The sequence below is a fragment of the Somniosus microcephalus genome, chromosome 3, assembly GCF_052327205.1.
Source record: "Somniosus microcephalus isolate GS21.2 chromosome 3, FLI_Smic_1.0, whole genome shotgun sequence".
In the NCBI taxonomy this organism is placed as follows: Eukaryota; Metazoa; Chordata; class Chondrichthyes; order Squaliformes; family Somniosidae; genus Somniosus; species Somniosus microcephalus.
This window is the reverse complement of record NC_140989.1, coordinates 62,703,087-62,721,309: the sequence shown is the minus strand read 5'-3', so window position 1 is coordinate 62,721,309 and position 18,223 is coordinate 62,703,087. Positions and strand designations below refer to the sequence as shown.

Sequence of the window (18,223 nt, the reverse complement as noted above, 5' to 3'; positions counted from 1 at the left end):
CGGAAATCGGAACACCCTCTGAACGCTTCAGAGCAAACCACTCATAAAGCACGGTATCCAGCTCTTCAAGCTTAGGCTTACGAAGCGTGCGCCGTTTCTCTACACTCTTAGATGTCTGCGAGCTTGCATAAAACTTGAGCAGCTTATCCTTCTGTGCTTTGATGTCGTACATTGTTGACGAACCGATTTTGAATTCTTTCATAATGTGCATACGCTTCGCTCCCATTTCTAGTCATTTGCATATATCGATTTTCTGTTTTAAAGTTAACACCACTCTCTTCCTTTTGGTTGGATCAACTTTTGGGATTTCCATAATGCAGTCCAATGAGTTGCAACAGCGTTGGAGACACACAGTACTGTACTGGAACCCCGAAAAATGGCAGATCAGAAGAGGCTACCGGCAGCGTGGGAGAGTGAGACTCCTGATGCAGGGTTTCTGAGGTGTTCTGACTTCCAATAGCGCCAAGAGGCCGAGTAGTGGCAGTTTGTAGAACTACCCCCACTGACGAACTTGGCAACCGTTGGAGACTCGGACTCAGAACCGGCAACATTGCCGGTTACTGAGGCGCTGTTTTCGGGGCGTGAATTCTGCCGGTAGATCGAGGTTTCCGGACATACAACCTCTGGATAAACCAAAGTTTCCTGTACTGCCAGTTGGGATTATTGTAGGTGCACGCTATAAAACATTTTGTTCACAAATTAACCTGGTGTATTTGGGGTTGTACTTCTAATGAAAGAAACTGAACCCTATACAATTGCATTGAAGTCCTTACAACTACTTTAATGTTCATATTGAAAATATCTGTAATTCATCCAAAAGAAATTATTTTTGACTTTAGATGCAAAATTATAGTAGGCTCCAAAACACCAGAAAATGTACAAAAGGTGTTGAAAATCAAACATTTCTTTGAAAGGGGAGGCATGCTCCTGGATCCTGCTAGAAAATAAACTGTGTGTATTCAGTACTTGCATTTCCTTTAAGAATGTTCTAAATTCAGCACTGCTGCACACTGATTTTTTTCATCCTTATAATAAAATTGAATGTTGGGTAAATCTGCAGCTTAATTTATGACGAGCCTCTGTCCTCTGCTGCACTTTGAGTCTAGCTCCTTGTATTCATGTCATAAGGCCTATATTCAGGGTTGTTTTTGAGCTATCGGTTATTTAGGACTATGTCAGTTTTTGCTAGATTTCTTTGGCCTGTAAAAAGTGATACTATTGACATGTGTTATGTTCCTCCATGTAACAGAATATATGGACTTTCCCATAGGAATTTATCATTTTTTTTTATTATCTAAAGAAAATACTGGTATTTGGTTCTTGCAAACCAGGCGTTTTGCCTCTCTTCTGAGTTGATCACAAGAGGATATTTATAGTTCTAGCTAATCTTGGATTTTATTCCCATAATTATTCTTAATGAAAGGCTTGGTTCTAAATTGGACTGTGAATGTAGACATTGCAAATAACTTTCAGCTTGATTTCCTTATAAATCACTTTTTTCAAATTGAATTGTTTAAAGTAAAGAAACTTTGCACAAATCCGTTTTATTTCCAAGTATTTATTTAAGAGAATTTGGTATCTGGAGTCGGGAGTATTTTCTTGTGCTGTTGATCTCTGCTAATTACTGGTTATGTGATTTAACCAGAATTAAGGGTGAAGCATAGACATCAGTGCCATAATTATACAAACTATTACCAAAAAATTGTGCCTGCTAAGGAACGTTATCCTAAAAATGATGTTTGGAATGTGATTTTTGTGCTTGTATATATTTTCTTGATGAAAACCTTCATTCTGAAACTGGTCCCCCTCAACTTAAATTTATGATGGCCAATTTTTGTTTAAAGTGCTATTTTGATATAAGAACATAAAGCTTAGAGTAAAAAAAAGTCATTCAACCCATCACGTCCACTCTATCCAGAGTCAATGTATAACTACTCCATCATGCTCCCCGCCCCTCAGATCACTGTTAAACTCCTCCTTTAGGCAATACCAATATCCTTCTCCGAACTCCCTGAAAAAGTTGAGCAGTGTTGTTCAATATTTCCATGACCTTCAATCCCACTTCTCAACAGATATCAATCCAGCTCCTTTAAAAAACGATCAATTGATCCCAAATCACCTACCTTCTCTAGAAGTTTGATCTATATATCCACTTACCTTGCTTGAACCTTGTGAATTTTGTACATGCGTCCTCTAGTCTTATTCTCATTGTCCTATTTGCATATCTTGAGTACTAATACTCAATTTTAAGACTGTTTCCTTTCATTTTAAAATGAACAAATTAATGATTTATGTACTAGCACACATTTAAAACCATGACTTAAACAAAACAAAAACAAAAATGTCAAATACTACATAGTTAGTCAGAGGAAATGGTAGGAGAGGTTTTCCTTTGTTGGTGTCCAGTGTGTGAGGAGGCAGCTGACCCTGTTTTTCTTCCCTAGGCCATTTGCATGGCCTGGCCAGGCCCCAAGTGCAGGCCTGCCTTTTGCCTGGCCTGGGCACTTGAAAAGCCGGGAGGAAATGGAAGTGCCGCTGCAGGCCTGAGAGGTAACAGGAAGTAAAAGTAGCAGGCATCAAAGTTTCAGGATTGGCACTAATTTCAATGAACTGGGGGTGTTACAGTATTGCCCATTAATTTCAATCTACCAAGCTTCACAATTGTGACAAACTCAACAAAAAAAACCCTCAAATTTATATAGATATCAGCATCAGCAGGTAATTCCAGGAACTTAAGATATATCCGACCTTTCTTTTTTCCTCTTCCGTCAATCCTCTTTCAACTATGAGAACAAGCCAGAGTGCCCAGAGCCTGTACTAATTTGTACCCAAAGCCATGTGATGATTTGGCAGTTAAAATAAAACATTTTGCTACGGTCAGCCCACTCCTTCAAACTTGACATTTTTGTAGTTGGTGTATTTTGAGTTAACAGACTCAGCCAAGAACTGTGAAAATTCCTTCACTTCATCTGGGTTTGTCAAGTTAGTGTTGCAGAGTCATGGTCTATGACTACATTGCTGCCAAATAAGCATGTTGCTTATTGTGCTAATTGACCTTTTTAATTATTTTAATAAAAGCCTATAATAAAGAATGTGAACTGTTATTCATAGTGTTAATTTCCTTCTGTCACTAACTGTCCTTTGAACTAAGAGATTTTAAATCAAATGCAAGAAAATCTATACCATGTCTTTTGTCAAAAATACAAGTATATTTTACATAGTTATTATGACAGTTAAGAAAACTTGGACTCAAAGAGCAAAGTGAAAATAGTTGAGCGTCACTAATAAACTATTCAAGAGCAAAATCAAATGGTAACAAACTGCCTTGGATCTGTGTCGGCAATTGTCAACTTTTTCAACTTGCATTGAAAAAGCCAACATACTAGAGGGTCAGGAAAAGTGTGACATTCCAGCCTGAACTTTTCATTCCCAGCCATCTGATGTGCTGGCCTAAATCAAACACCTAAGAATAGAAAAAGAGTGCAACTGGTTCCACTTTAATGCCTGCCCTACTTTCCACTGTTATTTACAATGGTCAGAAAAATCACTCGCTCATTTTTGGACAGGTACATGTCCAAATGCAGAACAACTTTAGTGCCATTATTTTTATGACAATCCCTACTGTATGCCTACTGCAGGTTATACCAGGCACTGTCTCCTTTCTGTTATGTCTGTAGGCTTCAAATGTGGCTGGCGGGAGGACTTCTATATGCGCCATCATCCATGTGAATTCCTGCCATGCCACAAGTACTGGGCATATGCTCTGCACGGCCATTGATCTGTGGGGCGAAAAGACCTAATAGTACCAATGATATCACTGGAGCTCTGTTTCCTGGTTATCTGTGGCCATTTGCCGAGTTTGTCAAAATCAGAACAGCCTTATAGAAGTCTAGGGTGCCAGACTGGATAAGGCTGGCTCATCCAGTAACAGCAATAATCAGCTCGGGCCTGAAATAAAAACAGAAAATGCTGGAAATACTCAGCATCTGTGGAGAGAGAAAGAGTTAATGTTTCAGGTCAATGACCTTTCGTCAGAACTGGAAAAAGGAGATATAACTGGTTTTAAGCTAGTTCAGAGGTAGGAAAGGGAGGAAAGAACAAAAGGGAAGGTCTGTGATAGGGTGGAAGGCAGGAGAGATTAAATGACAAAAGGGTTGATGGTGCAAGGCAAAAGGAGATAGTAATGGGGCAAGTAAAGAAACAAAAGATGAGTCTAGAAGAGGTGTAAATGGGAATAGCAGAATCATCAACAGCTGCCGTCCAAAAAAAAATGGGACAGAGGTAATGATCTGAAATTGTTGCACTCAATGTTGAATCCGGAAGGCTGTAAAGTGCCTAATCAAAAGTCAACATGGATTTACAAAAGGTAAATCATGCTTGACTAATCTACTGGAATTTTTTGAGGATGTAACTGGTAAAATAGATAAGGGAGAACCAGTGGATGTGGTGTATTTGGACTTTCAGAAGGCTTTCGATAAGGTCCCGCATAAGAGGTTAGCGTGCAAAATTAAGGCACATGGGATTGGGGGCAAGGTATTGACTTGGATAGAGAACTGGTTGGCGGACAGAAAGCAAAGAGTTGGAATAAACGGGTCGTTTTCCGAGTGGCAGGTAGTGACTAGTGGGGTACCGCAAGGATCGGTCCTAGGACCCCAGCTGTTCACAATATATATCAATGATCTGGACGAGGGAATTGGATGTAATATCTCCAAATTTGCAGATGACACAAAGCTGGGTGGGAGGGTAAGCTGTGAGGAGGATGTCGAGAAACTCCAGTACGATTTGGACAGGTTGGGTGATTGGGCAGAAACATGGCAAATGCACGATAATGTGGATAAATGTGAGGTTTTCCACTTTGGTGGCAAAAACAGGAAGGTAGATTATTATTTGAATGGCACTAGATTGGGAGAAGGGGAAATGCAAAGAGACCTGGGTGTCCTTGTGCACCAGTCGCTGAAGGTAAGCATGCAGGTGCAGCAGGCGGTTAAGAAGGCAAATGGTATGCTGGCCTTCGTAGCAAGAGGGTTCGAGTACAGGAACAAGGATGTCTTGCTACAGTTGTACAGGGCCTTGGTGAGACCGCACCTTGAGTATTGTGTGCAGTTTTGGTCACCTTACCTGAGGAAGGACGTTCTTGCCATGGAGGGAGTGCAGCGAAGATTCACCAGGCTGATACCTGGGATGGCAGGAATGACGTATGAGGAGATTGTGTCGATTGGGCTTATACTCACTGGAGTTTAGAAGATTGAGAGGGGATCTCATCGAAACTTATAAAATTCTGTCAGGTCTGGACAGACTAGATGCAGGAAGGATGTTTCTGATGGCCGGGGAGTCCAGAACCAGGGGTCATAGTCTAAGGATAAGGGGTAAGCCATTTAGGACTGAAATGAGGAGGAATTTCTTCACCCAGAGAATGGTGAACCTGTGGAATTCTCTGCCACAGAGGGCGGTACAGGCCAGTTCATTAAATATATTCAAGAAAGAGTTGGATATATTTCTTGAGGCTAAAGGGATCAAGGGATATGGGGAGAAGGCAGGGACAGGGTACTGAATTTGGATGATCAGCCATGATCTCATTGAATGGCGGAGCAGGCTCGAAGGGCCGAATGGCCTACTCCTGCTCCTATCTTCTATGTTTCTATGAGGTGCTGTTCCTCAAACTTGCATGTGCTTCATTGGAACAGTGTAGGAGGCTGAGGACAGAGAGGTCAGAGTGAGAGTGGAGCAGAGAAATAAAGTGACAAGTGACCGGAAGCTCGGGGTCACGCTTCGGACTGAACGGAGGTGTTCCACAAAGAGGTTACCCAATCTGCATTTGGTCTCCCCAATGTAGAGGAGACTACATCGTGAGCAGCGAATACAGTATACTAAATTGAAAGGAGTACAAGTAAATCGCTGTTTCACCTGGAAGGAATTTGGGGCCCTGGACGGTGAGAAGGGAGGAGGTAAAAGGGCAGGTGTTGCATCTCCTGCACTTGCACAAGAAGGTCCCATGGGAAGGGGAGCGGGTGTTGGGGGTAATAGAGGAGTGGGCCAGGGTGTCACAGAGGGAACGGTCCCATCAGAATACTGAAAGGGGAGGAGTGGGCTCACACTGGAGGTGGCGAAAATGGCGGAGGAAAATCTGTTGAATGTGGACGCTGGTGGGGTGGAAGGTGAGAACATGGGGGAACCCTATCGTGGTTCTGGGAGGGAGGGGAAGGGGTGAGAGCAGAAGTGTGAGAAATGGAACAAACACGGTCAAGGGCCATGTCAACTAAGAATGGAAACTGTTGAAAATAAAGGTTTTCATGTTTGGCAGCACATTAACAGAAACTTTACATGAACATTGGATAAAACCCCCAAGTGCCTACTCTTGTGTGTTGTTAGTTGGTATGATTGGACTAGGATGAGGGTGAGTGTGAGGAGTGGCTAGTGAGATGGGGAAGTGATGATGTAGATAGAGAGGGATGGGTGGAGGTGTGAGTAAGGATGTGCAGGAGTAGGGTAGGGAAGGCAGAGTGATGGGGATGTGATGAGTGGCACAGCGGGGTGAGGTTGAGCGTGGCTTTGCAGTAACGTTTCCTGATCTACTGAGATCATTGAAAGGTTTGCGCCGCTGCAACCTGGTGCTCCTAACGACAGCCCTGCTTATGTCCTCTGCAATGTGCAACCAGGCTGCATTGATCTCCTAGGGAGGTCTCTGTGGTGATTATTCCTTGTTTAGTAAAAGTATTGTGATTGGTTGTTTGTTAACTGCCTTGGGATATATGTTGTAATCTCATTGGTAGTTGATGTCACATGATGTGTGGTGGCCACCTTAAATTCAGTTCTTTTCCAGCTTTGGTTGGGACTGGATGTGGAAAGATGTGTTGCAGATTTTAAAGTTAATAAAGCCTAGCTTTGGAAGGCAAATCTATTCTTTATTTCAATTTATTAACTTTATGTTAGAATGGAGCGATATCTTCAACCAGAACGATTCAAGGCTGACCCCAATTCTGCTGGAGTGGAGGATAAATGGAAACATTAGTATTGTACATTTTAAAAACTTTTTGGGCGTGTTGGATCAAGAGTCTCTAAATAAGCTGAATATGCTGATCAACTACATTGCTCCGGATGTATATAAATATATTTTGGACTGTAAAACTTATGAAGTGGCTATTTCTACATTGGAAAAGATTTTTGTTAAACCAAAGAATGAGGTATTTGCACGTCACCTTCTATCTGCCCGTAGGCAGCAGGTGGGAGAATCTTTGGATACTTATTTACAAGCACTTCGGTGCCTTAGTGTTAACTGTAATTATAAGGCCGTGACGGCTGAAGAATATAAGGAAGAATCGGTACGGGATGCTTTTATTAATGGATTACTGTCTAGATCAATTCGTCAGCGGTTGTTAGAAAATAAGACTTTGGATCTTAAAAGTGCTTTTGAGCAAGCTTCTACATTGGATGTGGCTCAGAGAAGTTCGGATTCTTATGCTCTTTTTAATCGGCCTGCGACTATGGTTTCGGCAGTTTCGGATGAAAAGGAATTATGTGGACTTAATGGGAGTGGTTTACTAGATTCTGAAATAGTTTCTACTTCGGCGGCTGTTGCCTCTAGGATTCAAAAGTGTTATTTTTGTGGGAATATCCGGCACCCTCGTCTGAAGTGTCCTGCTCGGGAGGCTGTGTGTAGTAAATGCGGCAAGAGAGGTCATTATGCACGCGTGTGCAAATCATCGGGTTCAATTACCTCCTCCTCTCCTGGTGTGGGCGGGCCCTCCTCTACCACCTCCTCCTCTGTGACTATTCAGCCTTTAGATAGGGCGTTTATTGCATCAATTTCTGCTGCATTTGCTCATGGCCTAAACAAAGCTATAGTTACGGCTCAAGTTAATGGGTTGGAAGTGAAGGCCCTTATAAAACTCTCTGTACTGCCCGTATCTATAAGTCTTCAGTTTGCGAAGGAGAAGCATTTGAAAATTTTGCCTGTTACGTATCAGGTGTGTATGGCTCAGATGACCCTTACTTCACAAATAGCTGGTGGTTGCTTTGTGAAAATGATTCTTCCAGGTAATACGTATACTGATATACGCCTATCTGTTTTGCCTAATCTCTGTGCGGATATTTTGATTGGACATGATGTGCTTCAGTTACACGAGTCTCTTAGTCTTTCATTTGGAGGGACTAAGCCACCTTTATCTATTTGTGGATTAACCTCTTTATCCACTTCTCCATTATCACTTTTTTCCAATTTGATGCCGGATTGTAAGCCAATTGCTACCAAGTCAAGAAGATATAGTAGTCAGGATAGAGAATTTATTAATTCTGAAGTTCAACGTCTCTTATTGGAAGGAATCATTGAACCTAGTTGTTCGCCTTGGCGAGCACAGGTAGTTGTCACGACTAACGAGAGACACAAGAAACGAATGGTGATAGACTATTCCCAAACTATTAATAGGTATACTCAATTAGATGCGTACCCTTTGCCTAAGATTGATGAGCTTATCAATAAAGTATCTCGGTATAAGGTTTTTAGCACTATTGACTTAGAGTGCTTATCAGATTCCTATTGTTCAGAAGGATCAACCATATACGGCCTTTGAGGCTGGTGGAAAGCTGTATCAGTTTTGCCGAATACCATTTGGTGTTACTAATGGTGTTGCTTGTTTTCAACGGGCAATGGATGCTTTTATAAGTGATAACTCCCTCTCTGACACCTTTTCATACTTAGATGACATCACAGTGTGTGGCAAATCAAGGGTGGAGCATGATTCTAATTTAAAAAGATTCCTTCAAGCTGCGGAAAAAGTTGGTTTAACTTTTAATAAAGAGAAATGTATCTTTTCGACTACTGAGATAAATCTATTGGGGTATATTATCTCGGGAAACAAGATTAAACCAGATCCAGAACGTCTGCGACCATTGATTGATTTACCTTGTCCTACTAATTCTAAGGCTTTGCAATGAGTTGTTGGACTGTTTTCTTATTATTCTAATTGGATTGCAAATTTTTCACGGAAGATCCGGCCTCTTATTCGGGTTACGATATATCCTCTATCATGGGAGGCCAGGACATGTTTTGAGAATTTTAAAAAGGATATTTTAGGAGCAGTTGTGCATTCTATTGATGAGCAGGTTCCTTTTGTGATCGAGACGGATGCTTCTGATTTTGCAATTGGGGCTACTCTGAACCAAAATGGAAGACCTGTGGCCTTTTTCTCACGTACTTTGAACAATAGTGAAAAAAGACATTCTTCAATAGAGAAAGAGGCATACGCAATAGTAGAAGCATTGCGTAAATGGAGACATTATTTATCGGGGCGACATTTCACGTTGGTAACTGATCAAAAATCTGTGTCCTTTATGTTTGATGTTAAACATTTTGGAAAGATCAAAAATGATAAAATAATGAGATGGAGGATTGAGTTGGCATTTTGACATAGTTTATCGTCCGGGGAAGGATAATGTTGCTGCTGATGCACTGTCGAGGGCTTATTGTTCTGTGATTCACGGAGATACGCTTATTAATCTTCACAATGCCTTATGTCATCCTGGGGTTACGAGGATGATACACTTCGTACGCAGTAAGAATTTGCCCTTTTCAGTTGAAGACGTCAAGCGGATGACTTCATCATGTTCTATCTGCGCTCGGTGTGAACCGAATTTCTTTAAGCCTCAACAAGCTCATCTTATAAAGGCTACTTCTCCTTTTGAACGTTTGAGCATCGATTTTAAGGGGCCTCTTCCTTCAACTACTCAAAGCCGATATATTTTTACTGTTGTGGATGAGTTTTCAAGGTTCCCTTTTGCTTTTCCTTGTGCAGATGTATCAGCTGCTACAGTTATCAAATGTCTGACTCAACTTTTTGTCATCTTTGGGATGCCTGCGTATATCCATTCGGATCAGGGAAGTTCTTTTATGTCTTCCCAGTTGAAGGAATACCTTCAGAGTCGGGGAATTTCTACTAGTAGAACTACCCCGTATAATCCCCAGGGTAATGGACAGTGCGAACGATACAATGGGGTGATCTGGAAGGCAGTTATGTTGGCTTTGACATCCCGGAACCTTAAGAATACACAGTGGGAAATGGTACTGCCTGATTCCCTGCATTCCATTAGATCATTGCTTTCAACGGCTACTAATGTGACCCCCCATGAAAGGCTCTTTAACTATCCGCGGAGATCTACTACGGGATATTCGGTACCTTTGTGGCTTACTATGCAGGGACCTGTGCTGCTTCGACGCCATGTTAGATTGTCAAAATATGATCCTTTAGTGGAGGAGGTGGAGCTGTTGGAGGCAAATTCCCAATATGCTCATATTCGATTCCAAGATGGGAAAGAAAGTACCGTTTCAATTAAAGACATGGCTCCTTGTGGTGGCCAGCCCTCTTCTGAGGATATTAACAATAGTCATGATTTAGATAATGTGGATGCTGTTACAGACACTACGAATGTCTCCAATCCGATTGCAGATAATTATACTTCTATTAGTCAGCCCTTGATGGATGTTTATGACCGTCCCAGTTTACCTTCTGATGGGATTTCTAATCCGGAAACCGTTGAAAATCGGGATATGGATAGCGTTCCTGCTGAAGATACTTATGTGTCTCCTGGTGTGGGAGGGCAAGGAATTTCACCAAGGTTAAGAAGGTCGACACGAACAAGATATCCGGTCGACCGATTGAAAATGGACTTTTAAATTGATAGTAATGTTTTAAAATTGTTGAAATATTATATTATTGTTTTAGTTGAGAGATACTTAATACTTATGTGCAATGTTATTATTTGTTGTTGTTCACTTAGTATTGTGTCATGTAAACAGTTTTACTCTTGTGCATAGTTTTAGTTGTAAATAATTAATTATAAATTGTAAAGGTTATTTAGGTTGGAGTATATTTTAAAAGGAGGGGTGAATGTGGTGATTATTCCTTGTTTAGTAAAAGTATTGTGATTGGTTGTTAACTGCCTTGGGATATATGTTGTAATCTCATTGGTAGTTGATGTCACATGATGTGTGGTGGCCACCTTAAATTCAGTTCTTTTCCAGCTTTGGTTGGGACTGGATGTGGAAAGATGTGCTGCAGATTTTAAAGTTAATAAAGCCTAGCTTTGGAAGGCAAATCTATTCTTTATTTCAGTCTCTTCCGCCCATGGGAATAGAAGAGGACCTCCTTGCGTTCTGTGACTCCCCCCCGTAAGCATATGGAGGGAGTAATGGGAGAGCCTGGGTGCAGGCGTGCACCTCTGTGCAGTGCTAGTCAGTGTTTGCAGCACCTCACTGCTGTAGTACACTGACAGCACAAAAGTAAAAATCAATTTGCGCATGGTCCCTTTAAGGAAACCGGTTGATGACGCGTTGTCAAATGACGTCATCAGACCCGTTTCCTTCAATTGGCCGGGAAACGCGCAGGGCGGGCTTAATAAGTCCAATCAACGTAATATCACTACAGAGCGGGCTGGAGACAGCAGCGGGGTCGCACCGACCCGCCGCACCGGACCCGCCTCGATAGGCGAAATTGCAGCCCTTGTGTTTCTTATCTCTTCATTTTTGCTTGTTTCTTCAACTTTGGGAAAGATGCCTTTCAAAGCTCTCCAGAGACTTTCAGAATTTTTGTCCCACTGTTGTGACATTCCCGCAATTATCGCCATCCCTTTAAATTTGACTTGCATTAACTTTTCCACTCTCACCACTGTTGTGTTTGCCAGACCCATCCAAATCTGCATATGTGAGTAAGGATGTGCAGGAGTAGGGTAGGGAAGACAGTGATGGGGATGTGGTGAGTGGCACAGCAGGATGAGGTTGAGTGTGGCTTTGCTGTAACGTTTCGTGATCGACTGAGATCATTGAAAGGTTTGCGCTACTGCAGCCAGGTCCTCCTGACAACATCTCTGCTTGTGTCCCCCTGTGCAATGTGCAACCAGGCTGCATTGATCTCCTGGGGAGGTCTCTTCTGCCAGTGAGCTGATCTTGAAGTTCAGTTTCAAACAGCACAATTCCAATTGAGTATATTAAAACCTGCCAACTGCTATTTTGCTGTAAATAATGGCAGTATTGTAAAATTAGAATTTCAGCAGCCATTGAGAAATCACAGGCTACCTTTAGGGATCTGTAATGCAGATGTCCCTGGAGCGCCCACTCCATCATGGCTTGCAGTGTTCTTGCACCATTCTCCGATCTACTATGTATGCTATTAGTAGATTCCTCCACATAAGCCCATCTGCAGCACACTGTCTGATATGATCCCCAGTGACTACACCACAGCACAGTTTGATGCTCTGCCAGCAACATTCTTTCAACACAGGAACAGTGAGCTCCAGATCTCCAAGCTCTTCAGCCGAGAGGCGAACTGACCTAATCAGCAATGTCTCCCATTTCATGAGCCATTACCAGCTGCTCCTGCTCGCTTGTGCTCTGTGTGTCATTGAGTGCACTCCCTCTGACTCATTCTCTAACTGCTCTTGGGCGGATGCCCCTGAACTGGAACTTAGGCATGATAGAGTTAGCGACAGTGTATGCTGTGAAGTACTTCCAGGGGTGGAAGGGCCTGTGTCTTTAGATGTGCCATATCTAGAGGAGGGAGGTAGGTTAGGAATGTTTTTCTGAATAGTTGAGTTCACATGTCACTGTATAAGGAATGGTATGAAGGTTTCATGATATTGTTTCTGACAATTAATGCAGGGTACAATAAGAGAATCATGACAAATCCTCAGTTGGCATATGCCCTCAGTCCTCCCTCCTCATAGGGAGAGGTCTGAAATTCGGGGAATTTCCTCCTGTCACAGTTCTCTCAACTATTATGTGCTCTCTTCTTCAAAAAGGATGCAATAAGTAAGAACTGCCTTTTGTTCTTATAACCTGCAGTAAAACACTGATATCAATACATAGCCTGTAATGGGTGTGATGATAGGTGAATGCAGCTGGTAATTACATTCCTTGCAATGCATTTGTGGAGTAAATGTATATAAAAGTCTGAGTGAAGAGACATTTTCAGGTGAAAGCTGGGGCAGTAAGGTAACCAATGCACACACTTGAACACAGTGTGGTAGGGAAGTAAATGGAAGTGGCAGGCATGCTTTGTATAGTGCATTCTTGGAAGGTGTAGATGAATCATCTTGCCTTGCCTGTCCTGGTTTTGTCATTAAACTTTTTCTTGCACTGAATATCATGCATGGGATTTTGTTATTAAATGCTGAGCCCAAGTAAATCTCTTTGGGGCCTTGCGTGTCTCTGTTCCAAAGAGGCCTCCCTCCTCTACTAACCTCCTGCTGCAGCTTTTCTACAGTAGAGTTGATAAAGTGGGGGCTCGCTAGCAATATTCCTTGTAAGCTGTGCGGCCGCGCAACACTCCAGGGAGCCCACGCAGCAGGCTTGCCTGCTTTTCAATGCAAAAACTGCGCATGCGCAGTATTTTGAATGGCCCGCACGACCCCCGGCACCAAACAAAATTAGAGGGAACATTGCTCGCTACCCTGGAGCAAGAGTTTTAGATTAGGAAATTTCTTTGGTGCAGCAAAAGCTACTAAGCTATTGCCTGACATTTTAAGATATTGCTAACCTTTTATTCCTGCAGCAACAGGCAAACTCTCAGTCGGAGGCTTTCCTAATGCCTGGACCTCTCCCAACTTCGTAAAATGAGAAAAACGCAAAGTACTGCGGATGCTGGAAATCTGAAATAAAAACAGAAAATGATCTGATGAAATGTCATCGACCTGAAATGTTAACTTTGTTTCTCTCTCCGTAGATGCTGCCTTACCTGCTGAGTTTTTCCAGCATTTTCTGTTTTTATTTCTTAAAATGAGGCTGACCCCAGAAATTATGGCTTGGTCAACCCTCATAACATAGGGCAGACATGAATTGTGTTCTTCCCAGTTCAGTTGGGCTTGAGCCCAATTGGATAATTCAGGTTTCAATTTTCTGAGTGGGCACATTTGGCTTAAATTGTAATTCTCGCCAGCTGATATCAGCAACATTGATGCCAATCATGGCATGGTTTGTGCCCCAGTTTGTATTATGGCAAGCATCCCACAATAGAAGAGAAGTGTGTGAATATATGGTGGAAAATTTCACTTATTCATTTCAGTGTATTGCTGTTCAAACCACTGCTAACCAATTCATCTAGAATGCTCAGCAACAGCTCTTCTGTCTTAGATATTCCCAGGGAGCTTGATGTGCTGAAAATGCATGTTTATCATTTGCTAATGGATGTATAATTGGATACCTTTCATTTCTTTTACAGATGGTAATTACTTGGCAGTGGGGTCCCATGACAATTTTGTTTACATCTACACAGTAGCTGAAAATGGCAGAAAATACAGCAGACAAGGAAAATGTACTGTAAGTGACAAATAAAAATTATTTAATCTGAAGTGGCATTAATGAGAAGTTTGGACATTTATTGATTTCTTTAATAAGCATATGCATGTGGACACATTCTAAGGCATGCTCTGTAAATGCATAGACTTTCAGGAAATGCTCTGTTTCAATTAACTTTTTTTTAGCTTTCTCTTCAAATGCTGAGTTGCAGAACTTATCATTCCAGAATATCTGAATATATTTTTACCCAAATGATCCAATTGACTCAAGAAAATAAATGTAATTCTTAGATTAGAGCAGGTGCAGGAACATGAATGTCTCCCTGTGCTGGACAGTTATTTACACTTTCAGCTTCCAAGCTGTTGATGTTGAAAGAAATGTTAATATTGTAAAAAGCTGCTGAAATAGCCAAAATAGCTTTATTACTGTAATTTTAATCTTAAGCTACAAAATTATGAACTAACTGTTCCTGTTAAGTCAATTAAATTTGCAATTAAATAATCAAATGTAATGTGTAATATGCATCATATGGTGTTGGGATAAGAACATGTAGGCCACCATGATCTGTATTTTAATCCCTTAGAAGAATATTTACTGTTGGATCCAGACAGTGGGATATGATCACGGGTGACAGCTGTGAAAAACCGTTATGGGGGGGGGGGGAGGAAATTGATGCTTTTCTGATGCACCTTTTCAACGCTGAGTCATTGCTTTGTAAGGTGCTATAAACATATCATTTTGATTATTTTGACAGAAGTCTGAAAAAGTAAAGACTTTCAAATCAAAGTCAAAAGTCAAGTCTGAGCGACAGAAGCCAGAAAATGCCAAATACTATGGCCCAGAAATTCAGGTCGGGGGCTTCCTGCGGGTGCAAGCCTCCGACCTGCACTTACCTAGCGCGCCGGCCGTTGTGCTGTGGGCCCGCGTGGGATTCCAATCCTGGGCCTCCTCCAACTGCCGGCGCGCAGTGCTTGTGTATCCCAGGGGCGCAGTTAGTTCGAAGCGTCCCCTGGGATCACGTGGGCCACGGAGAGCCAATGGTAGCAGGGAATCTGTATTCATAGATTTGACAAGAGCTGTCAAATCTATGAATACAATTCAGCCCCAAAACATCACTAAAACTTCAAATAAATTTTAAAAAACATCACATTTTTAAAATAACATTAAATTACATAAAATAACTATTTTAAACAATTTAATTTTTTGAAAAAATTAATTAGTTTCTAACGGGGCTAAAAATAAACTTACCTTTCTTTAAAGTATTTATAAAAATAATAAACCTGTGGAAAAAATGTTTTAATTTAACTTAATTCACCACTTACCTTGTTAAAAGCAGGCCTTGCGACTGCTTTTTACATGCGTAGCTGCTGGAGACTTACCCTCCCGGAGAAACCTGCAATAAAAACGGAAGTTCCAGGCGTACGCGCTGCCTCTCCGGCGCACGCGTTCGACCTGTGAACCCCTTCCTTTAAGGGAACGGAAGTTCCGGTTTCCCGCGCATGCACGAAACCGGCAGTTTCGTTTGGCCTACGCGTGAGTATCCAGCGCGTACTCAACCGTGTGGACCCGAAGTTCTGGCCCATATATGTTTACTTAGACTTAGCCATAAAGATCCTCAGTGATTTGTCAGTGTTGTGCACCTCCTGTGATACATAATGCATTTATGAATATTTTCCCAAAGCATGAGTATTTGCTGAATGCTAAAATGTTGATTATGGTTTGCAGTCATCTTTAGCAGTGGAGATAATGTGGGAGTTGTACTTGAGGTAAAAAAAAAAAAAAAGAATGTGAGGTCAAGATTGTTGATACATGAAGGAGTGTGGAGCCAAAGTTAGGATACGTTAGCTGTTTGGTAGAATGCTCCTCCTGGTCCCTCTAAAATCTTTAAATAAAATTTACCTTTTCCTGCGCAGCCTCCAGCAGTCCCTTTTAAAGACCGCTGGTTAGGCCACTCAATGCCCGGTACAATTGGAACTAGCATGCACAGCATTTGCTTTGCCAATTTGTACAGTAAACTTGCAATCGGGCTCCTACAACCAACGTACGATCCTGATTTGCATATTTTGGAGCGAGAGTACTGGGCACCCATTTAAAGTCCTACCTGAATCAGGCTTCAATTGGACGTCTAAGGTGCCCACCATTTTCCTCTGCTGGCCTCACATTTTGTAGGCAAAAAACAGGCGGCCTGCTGTTGAAAATTGACCCTATACAGATGAGGATAGCCACACAGTCCTATTTGGTTCATCCACATAGCCCCTGCTTCATACATTATTCCAGAGTTTTGGCATCCTCTACTCTACTTGAAGGTTTATCGCTGTGTCAATCACTCTTTGTGGAAACAACCTCTTGCCATCAGTGCTAAGTTTGCTTTTCACTTGTTTGAAGCTGTAGCCCCTTATCCTCCGGTCACATTTAATTTGAAATAGTGTTCCAGATTCACCTTTTCACACTATTACTATTTTGTGTATCTGTACACCAAGCCTCTACAGTATTTCCTTGTAACTCCGTCCACTAACATTATGAATTAGTCTTCTGGCTTGAATGTTTCCCTTGTCTTCGTTATCAGAACTGGTCATTCAAGGTGTGCTCTGACAAGAGCACTGTGCAATTTAAACATGACTTCCTCAAACTTGTACTCTACTGCTTTGTTGATTGCTGCTCCACAATGATTGGGCATGGTCATTACAGTGTCTGAAACTCTTAAATCTCTTTTAGGAAAATCTGATTTTTGTGTTTTTATATGTAATACAGAAATCTGGATTTCTCATCAGTAAAGCTCAATAAACATAAATTGGTGATTTGCTTTCTTTTCGATAAGAATGATTAATCACAAAGGTTAAAGCTCTGGCTTTTTTAAACAAGAATTCACCCCTCTCCCAAAGCTCAATTTTCATCCAAAGGAATTTTATACAGCTGCCAAATGTCTGGTAGAACGGCAATAAGCTGCTTGTGATGGTATAAAAACATTTAACTTTTGGAATTCAGCTTCTAGATTGCAGGGAAATTATACTGAATGTAAGATGATCTGTGAAGTCTAATTAACTGAGGAATTTTGGCATAATTCTTATTAACAGTTCATCAGTTGATCTTTGTGAATATTAACTTCATGAGATAAATATAGAAAATGGCATTTTTGTAATAACATGCAAATATTACATTTATATTAGGGCTGCCAATTAATCATAGTTAACTTCTGCGATTAATGCATTAATTTTTTTTGCAATTCCTTTTTAATGTGACAATTGTGGAAGTTACTGTGATTGACATGCGACTCCACAGCGAGTAAAGCATGAGGCAAAGAGGCGCAATGATGCCGTGCCATGCTGACATATGCAGTAAAGCTGTGCAGGTTTGATTTGTCCTGGGTAATGTGTCGAGCGGAAAAGGACACTCTGACCCAGCCGTTGAATGCCTTCCAAACCGTCCGCATCACTGGGGGCCTCGAACTTGGTGTCTGTGCCACCGGAGCAGTCATCTACAAAGTAGCCTGAGGCCTCGCTCACTCTGATTAATCTGGGTACTGAGGGGGTGCGCAAGGCATGGGGTACATTGAAGTCAGTACAATGACACTGGTAACCATCCTGAAGGGCAGGCACAGCTGTGGGCAGCGTCATTCCCTTCCAGGTTTCCCCCCCCCCCCTCCTTGCTTTTAACATGCTCTGTTAAAAGCCTTTCCCTTCCTGTTTTTTTACCTTGGTGTTGTTGACCCACATTGTGGGTCGGACATCGCCTTCTGATTACAATGAGAACACTGCTGTGCGGCAGGGAGTTGCTGAAATTTGTGGGCTGGGGGGTTAGAGGGAAATCTCCGCAAATTTAACTGTCACCTTTGGAGCTCTCCAGAACTGATGGACGTGCTCTTTTATAGAACTTTTAAACTGCAATTTCAGTTGTGCATATATCTGGTTCTCATGTAGCAAAAGTTACCAAATCTTTGGATAT

The 18,223-nt window shown here is 41.8% G+C and overlaps 1 protein-coding gene across 14 annotated transcripts in view; it reads left to right on the top strand.

The window, feature by feature from the left end:
* eml4 (EMAP like 4) overlaps positions 1–18,223 on the top strand; it is a 334,770-nt gene that overhangs the window by 295,185 nt on the left and 21,362 nt on the right. For all 14 annotated transcript variants that reach the window (XM_085980750.1, XM_085980748.1, XM_085980747.1 and 11 more), the window contains one exon: positions 14,205–14,302. In XM_085980750.1, the coding sequence (XP_085836876.1) occupies positions 14,205–14,302 (98 nt within the window). The remainder of the gene's footprint in view (positions 1–14,204; positions 14,303–18,223) is intronic.